This window comes from Canis lupus, chromosome 4, assembly GCF_048164855.1.
Source record: "Canis lupus baileyi chromosome 4, mCanLup2.hap1, whole genome shotgun sequence".
NCBI classification, from domain to species: Eukaryota; Metazoa; Chordata; class Mammalia; order Carnivora; family Canidae; genus Canis; species Canis lupus.
The window spans coordinates 37,618,835-37,641,546 of NC_132841.1; the positions used below are offsets into that span (position 1 = coordinate 37,618,835).

A 22,712-nucleotide genomic window follows, 5' to 3' on the forward strand; every position below is an offset into this window, starting at 1 on the left:
CTGGCACGTAGGAGGCACAGACTGTTTAATGAGGGTGGCTGGGTGGACGGTGGCGGGCTGCCTGGATAAATGAGGTCTGCAATCCTCCAGCAGTTTCATACTGAAGGGATATTTAAGGGACTCAGTCTCTGCGGTAGAGGCCCAGTCAGGTCATCAGACTCTGGCGGTGTGAGCTGAAGCCACTCTAAATGATGAAGAGAAATGCATAAGAATTACACTTTAGCAAGGAGGCCTTTCTTTTGGGGAAAGCCCTGGACTTGCAGGAAGGAGGCAAGAGGCAGTGGGACATAGTGTCACCTCTCCAAGTCTCCTTTGCCTCTTATAGAGGGGGAGGCTCATAAGAATGGGATTCACATTTGCCTGCTTAGGCAAAGGAACTTGTAGAATGACTCAGGAGCAAGGCCTGCGTAGCGACCCACCCGGTGCCGCCCCCACACCAGGCCAGGGTTGCCGGTCCGCGCTGGATGAACTAGGTCTTTCTCAGGCCGGTTGATACTGAAGGGATGTTTAAGGGGCCCCGCCGGCTCCTACAAACTCTGCTGTCTGAGCCGCTCACGCCCCGGCCCCTTGGCCCGGCCCGCTGGCCTCGAGCCCCCGCCCAGCGCCGCCCCGCCCCGGGCCGCCCCGCCCCCAGCCCCCGAGCCCCCGCCCGCGCCGCCCCGCGCCGCCCCGCTGCCGCCCCCCCGTGGCCGCCGCGAGCCGCCCTCCCGCCCCCCGCTGCCGCCCCCCCGTGGCCGCCCCGCGCCGCCTCCCGCCGCGCCGCGGGCCCGCTCCCTCGCCCGCTGACGTCACCGCATTCCCGTCCCGGCTCCTCCCGCCTGCAGCTGCAGTGACGGGCGAGCCGGGCCCGGTGGCGGAGAGGACGTGCGGGCCGCCGCGCCGAGCCCGTCCCAGCCGAGGCCGGCTCCCCGGGCGGCTCGGGTGACAGCGTCGCGGCCGCCGGGCGCAGCGCGGGACACGCGCCGGGCACAGCCGAGCGCCGGGCGGACGCTTCGGCCCAGACGCGGCGAAGATGGCTGATGACTTCGGCTTCTTCTCGTCGTCGGAGAGCGGGGCCCCCGAGGCGGCCGAGGAGGACCCGGCGGCCGCCTTCCTGGCCCAGCAGGAGAGCGAGATCGCGGGCATAGAGAACGACGAGGGCTTCGGGGCACCCGCCGGCAGCCATGCGGCCCTCGCGCAGCCGGGACCCGCGGGCGGGGGTGAGTCGGTGCCGGGGCCCGAGATCCGGGGGCCTGGGGCTCGCGCCCTCGTGCCGCGCTGCGCAGACCGGGCCCGGGGCCCTGCGGGGGCGTGAACGGGGCCTGCGGGGCGGTCGGGAGCAGGCCCCGGGCTGTGTGCGTTTGAGAGGGACCTGGTGGAGATGGGGAGGAATCTTTGTGGAGAGCTTCATCCGAGGCCCTGCCTGCCCGGGACCGGGGACCCCGTGGCTCCGCGGACAGGAATTTGGCATGACATTCCATCCCAGGGCCAGCTCCACCACTGCCGGCTCTGCAGTCCAGCACAGCCCAGCCCTCGGAGTCCCCGCCTGAGCCTCCCCTTTGCCTGGTTGTCCCAGGCTCCCAGCTCGGCCCTGCGGGGATGGGCAGAACCACAGACCTCCGAGCCCCTCGGTCTGAGCTCTTTTCTACAGCCGGCCAAACAGGGGAATGCTGGGTGCTTCAAGAACACGCAAACCCCCCTGCATCCTGCAGGCACTGGGCTAGGCACCTCACATGCATTATTGAACCTATTTCAGAGATGGCAAAACTGAGGCTCCAAAGGTACACTTCTGAAACAACTAGTAACTGGCGGTGAAGATTTAAACCTGTTTCTGTCAGACTTGAAAGGGTCTCCTCCTGACCACACTGCCTTCCATACACCTGGCTCTGAGTTAGATACCAAGGTGGGGGCAAGAGCACAAAGGGCTGCAGTCAGATGTGGTCCTGCCCTCCTGAGGTTTCTATTAACCATCTTCTAAAGGGAGTCCAGGGCTACTGAGTTTAGTTTTAGATCTGGGTTCAGGACCTATCACAGGGGTGATAGCATTTTCATCAATGATATTCCTGTCCTGGTTCTGGCCGGGAAGAACAGTTTCTTAAAATATGTAATTAAAAAGTAGATAGCTTCATGGGTGCATCTAAAACAGCCAGTGCTGTTGTCATTTTGGTGGGGGTTTATGGGCCTATTGGAATAAGCACTAGCTTACTTTTTTTTTTTTTTTTTAAGCATTTACAAGTTAGGTTCCCTGTAGTCATATTTGTTTTTTTTTTTTGTCATATTTGTATTTATCCAACCTTTACTGAGTGTCTACTGTGTGCCAGGACCACTGGAGATACAGAAATGAATAAGATAAAGTTTCTGTGGCTTGAGGAGCTTGAAACATCTCCAAATCTCTTGATATAATAAATGTAACAAGCCCTTTGTAACATCTAAGAAACTGGAGGCCCAGGGAGCCTGAGTGTCTTGCTCCAAGTCATACAGCCATGAGTGACAGATCTGGGACTTGATCCGAGCCCTCTCAACTCTGGGCCTCACACTCTTTCAAATGCTGTAGCAGTCACCCTAGGAGGTGATGGGTTGGAGGGGTAGCTTTTGCCAACCCAGCTGATAGTGGAGGGCTTCTGAAGCAGCAGCTCCTGGCACCTTGGCATGGATCCTCACATCCCAGGGAGTTCCTAGGAAATGCCTGTGTGTTTCATTATTCATTAGTCCACACTGCCTCTGTGAAACCACCAGCTTTCTCAGTCTGGTGTGCCCTGGAGGAGGTCCTGCTGAGAGGAGCTGATACCAGAACCCCTTGAGAGAGAAAGGCAGGTAGAACTTAGCCTGAGGGCAGTCAGAGCCACCTGGGAGTTGAGCAGGTTGTGGTGTCTTCCAGGACAGTGGGGCTCTAGGGGCTCACAGCCTGGATAGGAGGTTCTCTCTGTGGCAGGGGTAGGGCACAGATTGACCCCAGACCCAAGAGGACAGGGAGAGAAGCAGAGACATGGCCCTCTGAAGGTCTTCCAGACTCCTACCTCTGAAGCTGCAAAAGTTCGGCTGCCCTCCTAAGTGGGGCCTGAGGATCAGGGAGGTATTATGGGATGGTGGCTCAGTAAGTGGCCAGACAGGATGGAATTGATCTGACCTTTCTAGGCCTAGATGGTGCTGAGCAAGTAATCTTCCCCGACCGGTAATGAGTGCCAGAAGCTTGGATGGGGAGGAGGAAAACTGCCTTGGCCTGCTGGGAGCTGGGAGAAGCTGGCTTCTGGAGCTGCCACCAATCAACACCTCTGAGTCTGTTCTCCTACGTGATGCCCCTGTGCTGAGTGCCCGGCTGTTGGGTTCCCTGCTAGCCCTGGGGAAAAAGGTGTCTGATATAAGCCTGAGCCATGTTGAGTCTCTCCTCTGGGGCTGGGATCTGGGGCCAGCCTGAGCAACGGACACTTTGTTTCCATTCGTCAGCCTTGGGTAGGGCCCAGCAGGTTTACATTTTTACACCCAGATTTCTGAGCCCGGTCCTGGCTCTGCCCCTGACTTGCCTAGTCAGTTCCTGGCAAGCCAGTTTCCCCTGCTGGGCCTCAGTAAGCTCCCAGGAATGTTCTGGACCCTCTCTGTCCTTATTCCAAAAGGGGTCAGGAATCTGAGAGAAGCAATGCCCATGGGGTTTGTCCGTGGGACTCATATCTGCTGGGCTTCTGTTCTGGAGACCTCTGAATGCAAACATATGATTGTAAATGTGCAATAACCAGAAAGCACTGTGGGAACAGATACTCAGTTCTGTGTGTGGGTGTGTGGATTCTCAAAGAGGCTGAAATTTCATCTCCAGAAGAATGTTCACAGGACTGAGAAACTGAGGCAGAGAGACTTTCTGAAGGCCAGGGTGGGCACCAGGACTGTGGACCAGCGGCCCAAGACTGGTCTGGTCTGAGTGGTGTGGAGCGGGGCTGCTTCTACTCCAGAAAGGTCAAGCATACAGCCTGGCATCATTGTGAATGAACACTGATAATGTTGGGTCCTGGTAGAGGAGCCCCTTTGCAGAAGATGCTGCCACTAAAACCCCATCAGCCCCAGCCCAACTTAGAGACCAAGCCACCTATGCAGGAGTAACCCTAAATTGAAAGAGCAGGGATGACAGATGACATAGTTGGTCAGAATCAATCCCTGTTTGAAAATTTATATGAATCAGGGATTATTTCCATGAAATTAAGTATCCCTCCTTTCCATTCCCAGGCTGAAATAATGGTGGCTCCTGCTTAAAGCCATATCTGGCTAGTAAAGGTATAGTTGTCCATCTATGGGAAGCTCATGTGGTTTCCTGTGGCTCTTTGCTGGGAGGCATCAACAGTTTCTGAGAGGCCTTAGGCAGGCCTTGCAGGTAACAGTGGACTCCAAAGAACAGTTCGTTTTTCATTTAGCTAACACTGACGGTTCACCTATTCTGTGCAGGAACCCTTAGGAACTGAATAGGATACAGAGCCTGGCTTGACAGGGAATGCATGACCCTTGGGAGGTCACAAATAATTGCATAAGAGGGTGGGAAATGCTGTACAATCTTGTGGGATATCCCAGAGGTGAGACCTTTCTTCAGTGCCTAGAGAAGTAGGGGAAGTAATGGAGGGCTTCCTAGAGGATGTGACCTGTGAACTGGGTCTTGGAGAATGACTGACTCCCAAAGAGCATTCTTTAGAGAGAGGAGGAGGAAGAAAGGCATGGCATGCAGCCCAGTGTGTTTAGGGAAGGAGGAAACCAGAATAGGGTTGTTTGTTTGTTTGTTTGTTTATTTTTAAAGAGTTTTTTATTAGAGCACATGTGCAAAGTAGGAAGTGGCAGAGGGAGAGGGAGAAAGAGTTTCAAGCAGACTCCTCACTAAGCACAGAGCCCGACACTGGGCTTGACACCCTTGATCTCATGACCCTGAGATCATGACCCCAGCCAAAACCAAGAGTCAGATGCCCAACCAACTGTACCAACCAGGTGTCCCCAGAAAAGAGTTTGTGAGTGGGACTGGTGGGAAGTGAGGCAGGAAAGTAGGCAGGGCCCAAGCGTAGAGGTTCTCACGTGCTATGGTCTGAGGTTTGACGTCCTATTCAACAAATATTTATTGAGTCCTATTATGTGTCAGGCACTGTTTTAGATGCTGGGCATCGGACAAAACAAAGTCCCTGCCCTCACAAGGGGCCATTCAAGTGGGGAAGATAGATGATAAGCACATATACAAATAAGCGTACCAGACTGTTGCAGGGGCAAGAGGGGTAAATGTCCCAGCTGGTCGGGGAAGGCCCCTACTAAGACAACGTTTGAACAGAGGCCGAAGGGAGTGAGGGAACAGTGGATATGGGTAGGAAGGCCTTCCAGGCAGAGGGAAAGTACCTGCTGAGTTCCCAGGGCAGAAGCAGACTCCGTAGTCCACTGTGGTCCCTGGTAGGTGGGTTTCTTTTTTGGTTTATTATATTTTTAAGCCAAGAAGTGATGTAGGTAAGTGTACGCTTTACAAAATGTCAGCCCTGGTGGTTGGTTTGAAAGAGGGTTGGGAGAGGGTAAAGCTGGAGTCAGGGAGGCCTATGAGTAGACGAAAGCCATGTGCTCTTTTTTCTGATGCATTCATTCATGTTTATTTTAAACATAAGCTTCTGAGCCGTTGCTAAGTCTTGTGTACCATGCACACCTCTGGGGAAGACAGTGGCGAGGAGGAAGGACCCAGGTATGGCCCTCTAGGTGTTTGCCACTAGCAGAGCAGACAGACTGAATGGGGGACAGAGAGCAGAGGGCAACATTGAGAGTCAGTGTTGCAGCAAAAGCCACAGGAATCTGTGACTAATCAGCTGTCAGGGAAAGGGACCGGGAGGAGTCACTGTTGAAGGCAAAAGAAAATCCTTCTGGGAGGAACAAAGGGAGGAAACATAGGGGCTGCAGTTCCTGCTCTCCAGGTGGAGCAGTTGCTCAAGGCACTGCGGGGACAGGCAGTGACGCGCTAAGCCCCTCTTCTTAGCTCCAGCAGACACCGCCCTGAGCCCTGAGCCCTGAGCCCGCAGCGCCTCTGCCTGCCCACCAAGCACAGGCCCCACAATCAGCCCAGTCCTAGCCATGGCCAAGCATAAATTACTTTCAGGTAGGTGAGGGCTGTTGCTGGCTGGGCAGCTGTTGCCAATCACAAAGCCTCTCCGAGCCTCAGTTCGAGCTGTAAAATGGGATGATAACTTCATCACAAGGTTGGTGAGAATCAAGTGTGACAATGGCCATGAGAAGGCATTGTGAACAGTTACAGATTGAGCCCAACTTATTTATGTATCCAGAATGCCTGCACGGGGAGGGGGTGCGAATACAGGCATGGACATAGAGGTCACTTGGGATGCTCATGTGGGACCATGCATTCTGTGCTTGCTTTAAGCTGAGTAATGGATACTGCCATGTCTTTGTTCTCTCTCTAGCTGGTTCTGAGGATATGGGGACCACGATCAATGGAGATGTGTTTCAGGTAAGCAAGATTCTATCATAGCAGTGGTAGAGACTCACAGCCTGGGTCTCAGTAACTTATGGCCCCATCATCAGTAGGATTAGGGCTCCAAGTTATTCTATTCACTATGACTGATGCACTGGGGTGGGAACATAAAGGGTTTTGACCTCTTTTCTTTCTTTCTTTTTCTTCTGTCATGTTGGGGAAGGGCACAAAGAATAAGCACCACAATAGCCAGGGATTGATGGTGTATGGCCTCAGGTAGCCCATGGTGATGTCCAGCAGGAAGAGATAAAGTGGCCCACAGTGGCATGGTGCCCACTGGCCCCTGCACGCATGTGTGCCACTGGTGGGAAGCTGAACTGAGTGGCCATCTCTAATGTGTCTGAGCATTTTAAGTGGACAGGTCTTTGATCCAGAGATTCCACTTCTTAGAATATTCCCTAAGGGAGGAATTGGACAAGGACTCCCAGATCTTTGCAGGATTATTATTATTTATTTGAGAGAGAGGGAGAGAGTACAGGGAGAGGAGCAGAGGGAGAAGGACAAGCAGACTACCCCTTGAGCAGGGAGCCTAACGTGGGGCTTGATCCCAGGACCCTGAGATCATGAACTGAGCCAAAGGCAGATGCTCAACACACTGAGCCATCCAGGCGCCCCTGCAGGATTATAGCAGACTATGTTCAGAGCATAGTATAACATACACAGAAGTTGAATCACTATGTCCTACACCTGCAATTAATGTAACATTGTATGTTAACTCTATTCAAATAAAAAGTAAAAAAAAAAAAAAAAAAAAAAGAACAAACTAGAAAGAATTTAAGTGTCCAGGTCAAGGGCCTGGGTGGGTAGGTAAATTGGAAAACCACACTCTTCAAAAGAGCAATCAGAGCTTTCTGTATTGACATGAAACGATGCCCATAATATATCAAGTGGAAAAGCCCCTTTACAGTATTATATGCACAGTGTAGTCCAGTTTTTTATTTTAGAAATACATTTGCACAAAATATCTGAAAGGATGTGCAATGGCTGTTAACATTGTTAACAGTGCTAACTGGCTGCTGACTGGCTGCTAACTGGCTGTTAGCAGTGGTTAGCCCTGAGCTAGAGGGGTGAGATAAGAAAAAGAAAAGGCTTTTACTTTCACTGGACTGTTTTATTTTATTTATTTATTTTTTTAATTTTTATTTATTTATGATAGTCACACAGAGAGAGAGAGAGAGAGAGAGGCAGAGACACAGGCAGAGGGAGAAGCAGGCTCCATGCACCGGGAGCCCGACGTGGGATTCGATCCCGGGTCTCCAGGATCGCGCCCTGGGCCAAAGGCAGGCGCCAAACCGCTGCGCCACCCAGGGATCCCCACTGGACTGTTTTAAAATTCCTCATAATGACCTTGTATACCCCTCCACCCACCCCCCACAACACCTAGTAAGGATATTTCTAGTTAGACTACTTCTTTCTGTACCCACCTACCCCACTCCCCTCCTTTATACACAAATCAGTTTAAGAGTCCTTACACTGGGAGAAGTTGGACCTCAGATGGCATTCCCGGGACCCCACAGATGCAACATTTCCCCTGACCCATGCTTGGGTAGGGTGAAGTCTTCACCAGATGAGGCTTCATTCCCACTGAACTAGTCAAAGAGCTTGACCCCTGGGGCTGCAGCTACAGGATCTCCTGAGCTCTACCCTACTGAGGAGCTGGCCTCCCAAATCCTCAGTGGGGAATAAACAATACTTTCTTATGTAAGAGGGATGGGCTGGTACCTTACACAGGGAACCTAGCCAAGTCTCATTTCTGGAAAATTACTCAACTATCAGCAAGCTAGAAAAGTCGGTCTCTAGGACTTTAGGAGCTTTGTGTCCTCTTGGGCCTGAGAGAACCCACTAAGCAGCATTTAATTCTGTACAGTCTGGTAAATCATTGAGACCCAGGCTGCCCCTATCCTGGGCACACTCAAAAGGACTTCGCCTGACCCAAAAGGTCTGTGTCCTGAAGTGGACCTGGAGCTGGAGGTACACTTAACACTGCAGAAATATCTCGAACACTACGAGCAAGATGATTTCCCCTTTCTATAAGTTAGGGTTTTTGAGGCTTCTCCATCCCTGACTGCCCAGCCTTACTCTCTCTTTGGTGGATACAGGAGACCCCAGGCCTCCTTCCCATCTCAGTGGGAACTTTTATTCTCACTGCTACTAATAGCCTATGCACATTTATTTGTAAATCATTTTACTCCATGTCCTCCTTGAATCCTGACAGGCAGGAGAGGGGTCAGGAAGTAGGTAAGTCACTCAGGAAGTTAGAGGCAAAGCTCAGGTTCTCCTAGACCTCCTGCCCCTGATCTGTTGGTGGAACTGGCTGGCCACAATGGCTGGATCTTAGATAGAGAGACCTGCTGACTTTTGTAGAATTGACCATCGACCAGGGTCTGGTTTGTGTTGCAGGAGGAAGGTGGGGGGAAGCCTTGCTTGTACATACCCAGTGGTTTCAAGGATCCTAGGCAGAGCTTTCTTGCTATGTTTCTTATTCTTTCCTGGCAACCTCTGGCCCACCAGGGGTCTGGCTATAAACCTGGTCCTCAAGGTGTAAGAATAAGTCTGCCCGCACCTAGTCCAGTTCCATCTGGCACTGCCAGGGACAGGGATAGAAGGCCCCTGCAGGACTCCCTCCTCCTGCACAAACTCTCTCTCCTCCCACGCACTGCCATCATCCCCCTCTGAGCTACTTAGTGGAATCAGCAGCTCAGCTTAGCTTAGCTTTAGCTGGACAATCCCAAAGACAGATATACCTCATTCTCCTGGCTGTCTCTGGAGTCACAGCACATCCTTCGCCAGCCTGACCCCTGGAGGTTCTCACAGTCATGTCCAGCAGAGGGTCCCTCAGGAGAGGGGTGCCAGGGAACTGGACCAACAGAAGCCCGGCTCTGACTGTAGCCTTTTGGTCCTGGTCATTTCTGGCCCCTTCCCTGTTGAGGTGGGGTGGGGGGCTCAGAGCATTCTTTCAGCCCCTGGGGAGCCTGCCTGGCCAGCTGGCCTGTGACCTGATTTCCTCTATGGGATACTAAGTGATTAAAGAGGAGCTATGCTATGTCCCCCCAACCTCACTGCTCACTGGCAGGGTCAGGGGCAGGAAAATTCGTCCAGAGTGGCCAGAGAAGAGGAGCCAGCAAAGTGCTTCTCGGGACTCAGCATGCTGTCAACACTGCTATGCTCTTCCAGGGCGGGGAAGACCGCTGCACAGGGTCTGCCGGGCCCAAAGGTGAACCACATAGCCCTGCTGGCCCTCACAGGTGCACATCCTCTGCAGGTTACAGGAGGCCCACAGCAGATATCCCATGCGGGCCCCACTTCACAGTCTGAGTGGGATGTCACCATTCCAATTTAATAGGTGATGAGACACAAGGAGCCCAGGGAAAGGACTTCTCAGAGGTCACACGTCCAGTGAGTGGCAAGAGGGGACTTAAAGCCCAGTCCCTCTGGTGCTGTGTGCCAGGCTGTCCCTGCACCCTCCACATTGCTTGCAGGCAGCCACTTGTCCCTCTACTTAGTCAACTCATATGCTGTTAGACCACTTATCGTGCTCAGGGCAGTGGATGCAGCAGCAAATATACCAGCTGTTGTCCTCAAAGAGCTTGCTTCTGATAGAGGACAGAGACCTGGAAAGAAGTAATGGTGGTGCGGGAAGGTAAGGGCTCAGGTACAGAGGTAGTATCAAGAACTAGGAGTCCAAGTTCTTAATGTGTCAGGCATCATCCAAGAGCTCTACATGTATTAATTAGTTCATTTCATCCTCCCAACAACCCTATGACGCAGGTTCTGTCATTGTCCCCATTTTACAGATCAAGAGGAGGATGCACAGGGAGGTTTAATAGCTCACTCTCATTACATAGCTGGGAAGAGCTGGGACTTGAACCTGGTTCTGGCTCCAGGTGCTGCACTCAGAGCGCAACAGGGAAGGGATGCTCGAAGTGGGCATGTACATGGTCTTGGCTGATAAAGAAGCATGTGCAAAGGTACAGAGGGTAAGGCAGTCTCTGTGGGCCTTGCCTGGAGCCTGGGGCCTGCCACAGACGATGGTGTGCTGAGGGAGCCCAGAGAGGCCAAAGCTACAGGGATGGTGTGATGGGAGGGGAGTGCCCCCACCCCCACCCTGGAGCAGCTCCCAGCTAGAGCCTGTTAGTGGGTGGTGCTGCTGGTATACAAGTGGAGGAGGCAAGTCTAGCTTAGCCAAGCTTCACACCCTGAGCCTCAGGCATAGCTACCTCTGAGCACAATGTGCTTGGAATAACACTGAGCTGTACACCTGGATATGTGGTGCCCGTGGATTTGCAGTGCGGCTGCTCTAGGGGCCTTGAGAAGCACCCACGGGGGTTTAAGTGGCCCTCAAGGCTGCTCCCGCACCCAGGCTGGGGTGCTGTGGTGGGCTGTGGCAGTAGAGTTTGGATGGGATCAGAAGGCCTGGGCTTCGTTGCTGGCTATCCCCAACCCAAGAGCTTGGACTACTCTCTTGGCTGCTCTGAGCTGATTTCTCACTTGTCAAAAGGGGATTCGAGGCCCTGCCCTGCTATCCCCGCAGGGCTGTTGGGAAAAGTGCTCTGCAGCCCAAGGAAGCTTCTTCTAAGTTCCTGGTCATGCTGAGGAGTGAGCTGAGGGGTGGTAGTGTGTGGGTGCAAGAGAGAGATGGGGGATGGGGCAGGGGGCACCTAGAGGAGTAGGCACCGGCTCTAATCTTGGGGAAGTAGACTCACGGGGAAGACAGAGTGCTTCACAAACCACGTGATGCACAAGTGACTTAGGTCCCTGCTGCGTGGCTGGTAGGTTCACACCCAGGAATTCAGTTGGAATCTCGGCTCTGCCAGTTCCCGGCTGGGTGACCTTGGGACTCTGGAGCTAGAGTTTCTCTACCTGTAAAACACAGATGATGAAATCCATCGTGTAGGGTTGTAAAGATCAAAGAGAACTATTTAATTGTGATTTCTCTCCAAGCTTTAAAGCCCTATAACCTGGTAATCTTAGTTTAGGGTAGGCCTTATGGAGGTGGTGGGCCTGAAGGACAGCAGTGCGACAAAACTCCTGCCCAAGAGACCCTTCTCCAGCCCACATCCCGCCACCCCTTCTCCCATGCCTGGAAACATTACTTGTACTCAAGAGTTTCCCAAAGGCACTGGCCCTACAGGGACCTTACACTGTCAGTTCTGGTCTAAAATGGCCTTTCCCTGTCTCTTCCCATCCTCCTCTGCCCCAGACTGGAATGACCGTGTCCTCCCTTGTCCCTGCTCTTTACCTGGCCTGTGTTAGAGCGTGTACCCCAGTCACGGTCCTCGTTTGTGAGGGACTACCCCTGCCAAACTCCCAAGGGACAGGTTGTCTTGTTCATCACTGTTCCCAAGCCTGAGCATATGCTGCTTCATTCAATAAATGTTCTAGAGATCATCCTACAGCCAGGACTTCCCTGTTCTAGATACTACACAGAGACAGGCAGTCTCAGTCCTTATGGGGCTCACTTTCTTGGGGCTGGGGCACAGGGGTGGAGACAGTAAACATGTAAACAAGTCATTTCAGGTAGCCAGCAGTGCCATGAAGAAAATGAAACAACACCTCAATAAACACATATACAGAAGTAACTGCAGTTATTTACACATGGGACATGCTCTAGGATCGAGTAGGTAGGGGCGCCTGGTGGCTTGGCCTCAGAACAGGGTTGTTCCTGGAAGGGGACAGGGTGGGGCACACTCAACATTAGCCATTGGCTTGTGTTCTCCAGATTAGAGCCCTGGAAGGGCCCCTTGGGTGTGGTGAGAGACTCTCTAAATTGAAGTGTAATGCTGTGCCAGAAACTGGAATAAGGCAGTGCTCCACTGGTCCCACCCAAGGGTGGGCCTCACTCCAGGGAGGTGCCGGGCTACACACCCTGCCCTGGGTCTGCCCTTCCCTTTCCCCGCAGACAGCTGGAGACGGCAGCCCTTGTGTTCCCACTGTGTGCCCCTTCACCCTGGCTGCCCACACACCTTTGAGCAAATGTTTACCTAGAACCTCCTCCGACCTGGGTGCATCTGGCTCCTGGGATGTTTATCCACGCAGTCACTGCTTATAGAGCACTGATGGTGCCAATGGCAGTGAGGAGCACCCCTGACACAGGGCAACACCAGACACTGTCTTGTGGGGAGAGGACTTTAAGCACCAATGTTCTTGATTTTTTTTAAAAAAGATTTTATTTATTTATTTGAGAAAGAGCACAAGTGGCGGGGAGGGGACAGAGGGAGAAGGAGAAGCAAGCTCCCCACTCAGTGAGGAGTCCAGTGTGGGGCTCCATCCCAGGACCCCGGGATCGTGACCGGAGATGAAGGCAGACATCCAACAGACTGAGCCACCCAGGTGCCCCTGTTCCTGACAGTTTTGATGAGTGCTTGAAGGAGGAGCACAGGGAAAGACGAAAGGATGGAGCAGGGGTTGAGAGGCTATAAACAAGGTCCTGCTCTGCCCACTGGGAGCTCCTAGTCCAGCAGGGAGACACTCATGCAGAAGGTGAAGGCGGTGACAGAGCAGAGAGATGAAGGGGTGTGAAATCTGCCGAGGGGGGTGGATATCCTAGAGCTGGCAACTTTAGAGGGTGGAAGAAGATTTCATCAGCTGGAGAAGGGAGGGGAGGGAAACAATTCCAGCTAAAGCAGGAGGAGCCAGAGGCTGGCAGCAGGAGTGTGTGGGGGTGTGCGCAGACTGGAATGTGTGGGGCTGAGTGGCAGGAGATGGGGCTGGGCTGGAAAGGGTCTCTGGCTTTGCGAGACCAGAGGGGAGTCACATCCTTGCCGGCTGTATTCTCAGCCCCCAGCACTTGGAGTCCCTAGCTATGGCAGGCAGTGCAGGGAAGTGGGCAGGGCCCTGGCCAGGGAGTCTGAGGCTTGGACACCTGGCACCACATCATGCCATCTCTCCTGGCCTCAATTTCTTCCCCTAGAAGATGAGAATGAATAATAATAATTCTAGCTACCACTCACTGAGCCATCACTCCACACGGGGCCCTCTTCTAGATGTCTTACAAAAACTGTCACGTCAAATCTTCACAAGGCAGAGGTAGTTTTATCATTATTCTCATTTTTGGATGAGAAATCTGAGGCCTAGCAAGGTTGAGCAACTTGTCCCTGCTACACATACATCTAGTAAGCCATGGAGATGGGATCTGAACCCAGACAGTCTGGCTGCAGAGTCCAGATTCACCACTGTGTGATCTTAGTCGTGGCCGTCCTGCCTGTCTCGGGGCTGCCTGTTCACTCAGCAGATGTTTACAGAGTATCTTCTGTGTGCCAGGCACTGTGCTGGGCAAAGGGGACGCAGTGATGAGCAGGCTGGACAAGGACCCTGCTGTCACAAAGGTGACATTCTGATGGAGAAGGCAGACAGTGGACAAGCAAACATATCATAAAGTGAGGTAATTTCCAACTGTGGAAGTGCTAGCAGTGAATAAGCCTACAAGAGAGACTTTAATAACAGTAACACGGACTCAACTGTGTGCCAAGAAGTATTTAAGATTCTTTACATTTTTAAGTTCATTTCATTTCATCCTTCTATCAGTGTTGAGTGGATATTATTATTATTTTAAGATTTAATTAATTTGGGATCCCTGGGTGGCGCAGTGGTTTAGCGCCTGCCTTTGGCCCAGGGCACGATCCTGGAGACCCAGGATCAAATCCCACGTCGGGCTCCCTGCATGGAGCCTGCTTCTCCCTCTGCCTGTGTTTCTGTCCCTCTCTCTCTCTCTCTGTGACTATCATGAATAAATAAATAAAAAATCTTAAAAAAAAAAAAAAAGATTTAATTAATTTTGGGCAGCCTGGGTGGCTCAGTGGTTTAGCGCCGCCTTCAGGCCACAGTGTGATCCTGGAGACTCGGGATCGAGTCCCGAGTCGGGCTCCCTGCATGGAGCTTGCTTCTCCCTCTTCCTGTGTCTCTGCCTCTCTCTCTCTCTCTCTCTCTGTGTCTCTCATGAATAAATAAATAAAATGTTTTAAAAATATATTTAATTAATTAGTTTACTTGAGAAAGAGAGACAGCATGAGTAGGTAGAAGGGGCAGAGAGAGAAGGAGAGAATCTCAAGCAGACTTTATGCAGAGTGTGAAGCCTGATGCGGGGCTTAATCCCAGGACCCTGGGATCACAACCTGAGCTGAAACCAAGAGACAGATGCTTAACTGACTGCACCACCCAGGGGCCTCAAGGAGTGGATACTCTTACTGAGCCTGCTTCCTAATGAGGGAGGTGAGGCACACAGAGGCCATGTCACTCACCCAGGATCCCCCACTGGGGAGAGCCGCTGGCAAAAGGCACAATGACAATAAAGGCAGAGTATAGTCACAGGAGGCAGCAGGTGGGAGGTTGCTGGAGACCCCTGAGGCAGCCACATGTGGGGGGTGTCCAGGTACTCAGTAAGCAGAGGCAACAGGGCAGGTGTGCAGGATGTTCACACCGGTGTGTGTTTGTGCCCTAGGAGGCTAACGGTCCAGCGGATGGCTATGCAGCCATTGCCCAGGCCGACAGACTGACTCAGGAACCTGAGAGCATCCGCAAGTGGAGAGAGGAGCAGAGGAAACGGCTGCAGGAGCTGGGTAAGTACAGGGCTGAGGATGGGAGCAGCTCCCAGCTGCGTTGGCTCTTTGGGACACATGGGGGTGGGGAAGCCTTAGGGTACAGGACCCCCCCACCCCTGTACTGCCTTAATGGGGTATTGGGTGAGGCTGGGCCCTGAGGTTGCCTGCTGGGGGCTGATGGGAGGAGTAGCTGGGACAGCTGTGCCCTCACATTCCCACTGGAAAGCTGCCACTTACTCTGCTGTGGGGGTCACAGATGCTGCCTCCAAGGTGACAGAACAGGAGTGGCGGGAAAAAGCCAAGAAGGACCTGGAGGAGTGGAACCAGCGTCAGAGTGAACAAGTTGAGAAGAACAAGATCAATAACCGGTGAGAGGAGCTATGGGGACAGGAGAGGAGTGTGGGGACATGAGGGGAGCTATAGGGACATGAGGGGGCTGTGGGGACATGAGAGGAGGTACAGGGACATGAGGGGGCTATGGGAATATGAGGGGACTTGAGGACAAGAAGCCAGCCATGTGGACAGTGAGAGAAGTTATGAGATGACCGTCTTGAGGCTAGATGATTTGGTGGCAAGAACATAAAGGAGAAAAAAAAAAAAAAAGAACATAAAGGAGAAGCTGAAGCCCTTGGGACTGCTTCCTCAGTTGCTGTGGAGTTCAGAGCCCTTCAGAGGTGGTTCACTGTTGAGCTGTCATATCACCATGACAGGGAAGCAAGTTCTGCAGTCAGCAGAAGAGGTCTCAGGACCGTGGCACGGGAGCCAGACTGCCCAGGGCCCAGCAGTTAGTGTCACAGAAAGCACAGGCCTGGTGGGGAGTGAAGAACCAACCTGGGTACAGGATTGTACTGCTTGTAGAAATGACAATGCTTCACCCCAGAGAGGCTAAAGAGTAAAAGGAAATTAGTGGCCTGTAAAACAGAAAAGGCCAGGGGTGGGACTGCAGTACTAGGCTCAGGGGCTCAGACAAAGTCACCTGGCACTCACTTTTACTGTCTCTCCATGCCACTTTTCTCTCTTGCCCTGGAATGGGGCAGGGTGGGGGGAGAGATGGCCACCATCAGCTCCAGCCTTCTGCTGTACTCTTTTGGCAACCTCTATGAACATAACATCTTGCTCCCACAGCTCTAGCTGAAATCCTTGACCTGACCCTTATTGGTTTGGTGTGGGTCCTGTGCCCATCCCGGGTCCAGAGATTGTACCAGGGGAGGGACTCTGTGATGGACCCAGCCTTGGCCATAGTCCCATTCCTTAGGTTGTGCACGGAGTCATTCTCACCCAAACCACAGGGACTAAAGTGGAGCCAGCCTGATCCTGCCAAAGACGATCAGGGTGCTCTTCCTGGGAAGAAGGGGGATGGATATGGCAGGCAAAGATAGCGATGCCCACCAAAGGGCACTTCCATAGAAATGGTCTCAGACCACTTCTGAGAGTCTGGCCACCATCTCTGCCCTTGAGGCTGTGTCCTTCAGGGTACCTGGCTTGCACGGAAGGGCATGCCAGGCTCTTGGTTGGGCACTGCGGAGACAGAGCAGAGAGGGACGCACTCTGTATCCTTGAAGAGCTTGGAAAAGAGAAGCACACATGTGCTGGTGAACTCACACTAGGCCTCTCTACAGGAAGGCTGTGGAAGCAAGGGTTGTGGTAGGAGAAGGACCTCCGTGTCTAGGACCTGGGCTTTGAAAGGTGACTGGAAATTCATTAGGGCAGGGTTGGGGAGACCAGGGAACAGCATAATATAAAAGGCTGTTGTGTTTTGGGCCCCAGGAAGTCAGGGAGTGGCAGGAGAGAAGGCAAGAATGAGGGGTCATGTGTGGAGGACCTCTAGTAACCGGGTTGGACAGACAGGGGTGGTGAGGAGCCACAGAAGGTTTGTGAACAGAAGTAGTATGGTCAGGGCAGTTTTAGAAAAGGCACACAAGCCGTGGAGGATCCCTGCTCTCCTCTCTGGGTTGTGGTTAGTTGCTGAGACTTACAGGACTGTGCTTCCTAATGCTCTCCAACTAGAGGTACTAATGCTGTCTCCCTTTCTCTTTAACCCTCCGCCTGTCTGTCTTGCCATCTGTCTTCCCCCACCTAACCCTTTCCTCTCAAGGATCGCTGACAAAGCATTCTACCAGCAGCCAGATGCTGATATCATCGGCTATGTGTACGTGTCTCCTTTGCTCCTGTCAGGGGGAGTGGGAGAGGACAAGGGCCCATGTGTATGGCTTGAGTGTCCTGCTTGTCGGGTATAAATGAGTATGGCCAGGCAGGGGCCCAGGGGGTGGCAGAGCAATGACCAGAGCAGGAGGTGGTGCAGGCACCCACTTTCACTTCTATCCCTGCAGCAAATGTTCATTGAGCATCTATTCTGCCTGAAGACAGCTTTGCTAAATCAGAGCAAAGAAAAAGAATGCACTGGCCATCCCAGGTGGGAGGGGCAAATGGCAAATAGCCTGACTCTGTCCTTTCGAGATGCCTCTTAGGGCTGGGAGGTGGGGTGAAGGAGTCTTCTGTTGAACAAAACTTTGAGTGCCAGAGCCATAAAAAAGATGCTCCCACTAATACCCCAGCCTCTCTCCTGCACTGCTCCTCCTCAAAGCTTCGGCCAGAGTTTGGCAACCAGACCCTGCCTAGACCACCGTGGGCCCCTCTCATGTGTTCCTGTTTGGGGGCTCGTCAGGACTGTGACTAATCTAGACCTGAGATGGCAGATGGTGCCCCAGTTGGTTAGTAGTTGACAGGGTTGGGAGGGTGAAGAGGAAGGAAAAGCAGTGACAAAAGTGTGATGTCTGACACGTGCGTGTGTGCCAAGTATTTGCTGTTCCTCCCTCTGAATTCACCCTCAGCGGGCCTCTGGTGCTGTCTGGGCTAACATTTCTCTCACAGAGCACTGGACCCACCAGAGAAACAGCCTTGTGGTCCTTCCTTCTGTCCACTCTCCCATCTGTTCAGTACTTACTGGCACTTGCCCAATGCCAGTCTGTTGGAACAGGAATAAGACAAGGCCTATCTCTACAAGTTGTTCATGGTCAGGAGAGTGTTGTCCTAAAGGCTGTGTGGAAGGACACACTGAGCCCTGGGAGCCACCATCTGCTGAGAGAGCTGGGGCAGGCTTCAGAGGCAGGACCTTCAGTTGGACTCTACAGTGTAAGAAGGGACGAGCTTGGTGCTGAGGGTGAGAAGAAAGCAAGGGCAGCTTCCATGAGTGGGCCATGGGGCCGTGGGGATGGCTGAACACCGAGGACAGGAGGTCGGCTCAGGGCTAGTTGCCAAATGCCTGTTGGGCCTGGTCTTAAAGCTGGGACTTGATTCTGAAAGCAGTGAACATCCATAGGAGGTTTCAAACAGAAGAGTGGGGATGACAGGGGCATAAATGCTGGGCAATATTACCATAGGGGGTTCAGTGCTTGTCACCCTTGAGGAAATAGCACACAGGGCGGTTCTGAAGAGGAGAAGAGTCTAGACCAGTGCTTCTCAGACTTTTCTGTGCCTACGAATCACTGTTCAAAGGGACCTTGTTCAAAGGAGATTCTGATTTAGTAGGAGAGAACTTAGGTGAGACCATGATTCTGCATTTCCGGTGGGCTCTGTGGTAATATGATGCCAATGCTGCTGGATCACACACCACATACTGAACAGCAAGATTAGAGGACAGTCCCTTGTTGACCTACAGGGGACAGCTCTTAAGACAACACTCCCTCAGCGCCACTGGTCTTCCAGTGCCACAGAGCACTTTACTTTTTCCCAAGCCTGAACACATTTGCCACTTTGTTAGATTCTCAGGTCAGTAAGACAGATCAGCAAGGTGGAGGCTCTGATCCTCACTTTATAGGTTAGGAAATGAGTACACAAGAGGGGAAGGAAGATCACTAGGGAGGGGCCAGGTCACCTGATCCAGGGCAGCTCATCCTTCGCACAGCCTGTGGGGATCACTTGGAGAGCTCCCTCTCTGGCCTGTGGCAGAACTGATCCTGCATGAGATACAGAAAGGGCCACAAGGAGAGAAGGGCTTTCCAGGGACCCTTGCTGGCCAAATAGGACATAGACCCAGCCCTCTCCACTGAAGATCTTTTATTATCTTTTTCTTGATGAGTCCCACATTGGCATTTGTCCACTACACTGTATTTACTGTACATTGTTTCTCCATTGTTCCTTAACCAGTGGCTTCTAGAACTGCCCACCAGAACTTCTGAACTGATGAAGAAACCTACCAATTTTCAGCCTAACTTGATTTCATCCAAAAGCAAAGACTCCCATGGAATATTCCCCAGGCCGTGGCTCCATGGAGTAAAGTCATTCTGGGTGAAAAAGAGCTCTATAGTCAAATATACTTGGAATGTAGTAGATTCTATCTGCATCTGATACTCCACCTTGGAGGTTCGGGATGCACATTAATTAGCACATTTACAGACTGAAAGTCTTGCTTTGAAGAATCTCTTTAACTGGGTTTTCTTTTCTTTTCTTTTCTTTTCTTTTTTTTCTTTTCTTTTCTTTTCTTTTCTTTCTTTTCTTTTCTTCTTTCTTTCTTTCTTTCTTTCTTTCTTTCTTTCTTTCTTTCTTTCTTTCTTTCTTTCTTTCTTTTCTTAAAGATTTTCTTTATTTATTCATGAGAGAGACACAGAGAGGCACAGACACAGGCAGAGGGAGAATCAGGCTCCACACAGGGAGCCCGATGTGGGACTCAGTCCTGGGTCTCCAGGATCACACCCTGGGCGGAAGGCAGGCGCCAAACCGCTGAGCCACCTGGGCTGCCCTTAACTGAGTTTTCTTTTTTTTTTTTTTTTTTTAATTTTTTAAATTTATTTATTTATGATAGTCACACACAGAGAGAGAGAGAGAGAGGCAGAGACATAGGCAGAGGGAGAAGCAGGCTCCATGCACCGGGAGCCTGACGTGGGACTCGATCCCAGGTCTCCAGGATCGCGCCCTGGGCCAAAGGCAGGCGCTAAACCGCTGCGCCACCCAGGGATCCCGAGTTTTCTATGTATATTTGACTACAGCTCTTTTCTGGAGAACACTTATAGGGTCCACAGAACACTGAGGCAATGCTGAATCAGGCACTCTAGTTAGTAAGGTGGTTGGTCAATGTACTGCCTCCGCTAAGTTTTTGGGAATGTTTAAAATAGCTGAGGTACTGCATTAGTTCCTCCAAGAGTCTTTAGGTGTTGGGATTCCCAGTTTGGGAACTCTTGCTGGAGAGGTAATAAATAGAATGCTAGGCTGGGAAAGGGGTGGGGGAGGAAGAGGCTACTTTAGTTAGGGTGGCAAGGGAAGACCTTTCTGAGGAGGTGAGGCCTGCACTCAGACCTGAATGAAAAGTGACAAGCCATGAGCTGGTCTAGGGGAAAGTATTCAAGAAGAGGTGAAAGCAAGTGCAGAGGCCCTGAGGCAGGACCAAAGTAGGCTTCCTCTGATGGCTAGGCTGTTTTTGGGGCCTAGAACTCTGGATAGACCCCCCCCCCCCCCCAGAGTGGGCCAGGCAAAGCAGCCTTCCTCAATGGGAGCAGAGCATCACTGATTCAGGGAAAAGGCAGACAGCAATGAAACCGCTTTCCTGTCTCTACCTACAGGGCATCTGAGGAGGCTTTCGTGAAGGAATCCAAGGAGGAGACCCCCGGCACAGAGTGGGAGAAAGTGGCTCAGCTGTGTGACTTCAACCCCAAGAGCAGCAAGCAGTGCAAAGACGTGTCCCGCCTGCGCTCGGTGCTCATGTCCCTGAAGCAGACGCCACTGTCCCGCTAGGTGCCTGTCACAAGCATGGCCACAAAGCATGGGCTGGGCCTGAGCACAGGAGGAGCAGCTGCTTTGGCCAGGGGGGGCGTTGGTGGCTACAGCACCTCCAGCAGCTGCTACACGCAGCCTACTCTGTTCCTCCCCATCTTCTGGGGCTGGGAAAGGGAACCCTCCCCCTCTCACCTCATTCCCTCCTAGCCCTGTGGCCCAGCCCCTGACACCTCCTCTCAGTCCACAAAATTGTGACTGTCCCTCCTGACGTATTTTTTTTTTCTTGGCTTAAAGGGTGTGTTGTTAACTCTTTTTACACTTATTTATTATCATTCTCATTTCTCTGGAAGCCATAACTGGTGTCAGGGCTCAGTTTGTGCTTAGAATTTTCCCAGCTTCATGGCCTTGAGAGAAGGTGAGGCTATCCCCCTAGAAACCTTCCCAGCTGGAAGTGGATGTCTCAAACCTGTGTATGTCTGCTGCCTCCCTCTCCAGGAGGAAAGACAGCCTCTACTGGAATGCTTTTACAACCTTGCTCCTTTCTGATCCTTGAATAAGCCTGTGAGATAGGGATTCTGTTGTTGTCATCTTACAGCCATGGACACCAAGACTCCTGGAGAGCAGGAAGCTTTAAGTGGGAGGGAAGAGGCCAGACCGGAGGTTCCTGGTGGTAGCTCCCTCTGAGCCCAGGTCAGAGGCTGCTGAAGGTAGCTGCTGCTAGACTCCTTCCTTGGCTTTGGCCGATACCCTCTGGATATGGAAGACTCACTGCTCTCCGTCCTACAGCTGTGCCCCTCTGTGGAGCGGGAACAAATTACCAGTAACCACACCTTTCTCCTCCTCAGTAGAAGCTGCAAACAGGCTATGTTTAAGCCACTGTGACCTACACAATGTTTAAAAAGATTTGAGTAATTGCCAACTGTTTTTATTTTCCTAGAGCTGTCATAACAGAGTACCACTGTGTCTGGCTTAGAACAGAAATTTATTGTCTCACCATTCTGGGGTTCCAAATTCTGAAATCAAGGTGTCAATAGGACCACATTCCATCTGGAGGCACAAGGAAAGGATCTGTTGTGCAGGTTTCTCTCCCAGCTTCTGGCTGCCCTGGGCATTCTGACTTGAAGGTGCATCACTACAATCCTGAGTTCATCTTCATGTCATCTATTCATGTCTATCTTTGTCCACATTTTCCCTTTATAAGGACACTAGTCAGAGTGGATTAAGGCCCACCCTAATGCCCTCATTTTAACTAAATTATCTCTGTAAAGACCCTATTTCCAAATAAGATCCCAATCTGAGATACTGGGTTAGGTCTTCAATGTATCTTTTTTAGGGGAACACAATAACCCCAATGGCTAAATATAGTTGCCTTCCTCTTAAGAAGTGCCATAGTCCTCACCACTTCCTATAAATTCCTTGAATCTTGAGCCAAGGGCCACCACAATGTACTGCTTTACATTTATAATCTCTGCCTTACAGTTGAGGGACCATCATGGGAGCAAGAAACTTAGTGGGCCCTCCCTAGTCATGTACTCCTCCATGTAGAAAGCTAGGTTCTTAGGGGGCCCAAAGAGTGAGTGTGTCTTTTTTTTTTTTTTTTTTTTTTTTATGATAGTCACAGAGAGAGAGAGAGAGAGAGGTAGAGACATAGGCAGAGGGAGAAGCAGGCTCCATGAACCGGGAGCCCGACGTGGGATTCGATCCCGGGTCTCCAGGATCGTGCCCTGGGCCAAAGGCAGGCGCTAAAACTGCTGCGCCACCCAGGGATCCCGTGAGTGTGTCTTTACACTTTGCCTTCTGGTGTTGAAATTGATGGAGTCACACATGGAAGGAACCTGGATCTGACTGACCACACAGTCCAGGAATACTTGTTTGAGACTTTACATGAATGAGAAACTCACAGGTTGCCTCTCGTAGAGTTTGCTCAAGGTCCCCAGCCTTTCTTCCTTAACCCTAAGATGCTAGGTACAAAAAGCAGTGGCAGGTTTTGTGACTATGCTCTTACC

General features: G+C 51.9%; 1 protein-coding gene across 2 annotated transcripts; it reads left to right on the plus strand.

Annotated features, from left to right (window-relative positions):
- The first annotated feature begins 863 nt into the window (after window positions 1-863).
- CLTB (clathrin light chain B) lies at window positions 864-21,013 on the plus strand. 2 transcript variants are annotated; one of them, XM_072824075.1, is made up of 6 exons: window positions 864-1,199; window positions 6,390-6,436; window positions 14,898-15,015; window positions 15,254-15,365; window positions 17,093-17,146; window positions 20,553-21,013. In XM_072824075.1, exons 1-6 carry the CDS (start codon window positions 1,013-1,015, stop codon window positions 20,722-20,724), a joined length of 690 nt encoding a protein of 229 aa, XP_072680176.1. In that variant the 5' UTR covers window positions 864-1,012; the 3' UTR covers window positions 20,725-21,013. The 2 variants fall into 2 exon arrangements, with proteins under 2 accessions (XP_072680176.1, XP_072680177.1); XM_072824076.1 differs by lacking the exon at window positions 17,093-17,146 and having other exon boundaries at window positions 883-1,199.
- Window positions 21,014-22,712: the final 1,699 nt, after the last annotated feature.

Coding starts and splice junctions, on each gene's coding strand:
- CLTB (XM_072824075.1), top strand. CDS start 1,013: ATGGCTGATGACTTCGGCTTCTTCTCGTCGTCGGAGAGCGGGGCCCCC. Junction 15,366..17,092: donor AAGAACAAGATCAATAACCG/GTGAGAGGAGCT, acceptor TTTCCTCTCAAG/GATCGCTGACAAAGCATTCT. Junction 17,147..20,552: donor GCTGATATCATCGGCTATGT/GTACGTGTCTCC, acceptor CTCTACCTACAG/GGCATCTGAGGAGGCTTTCG.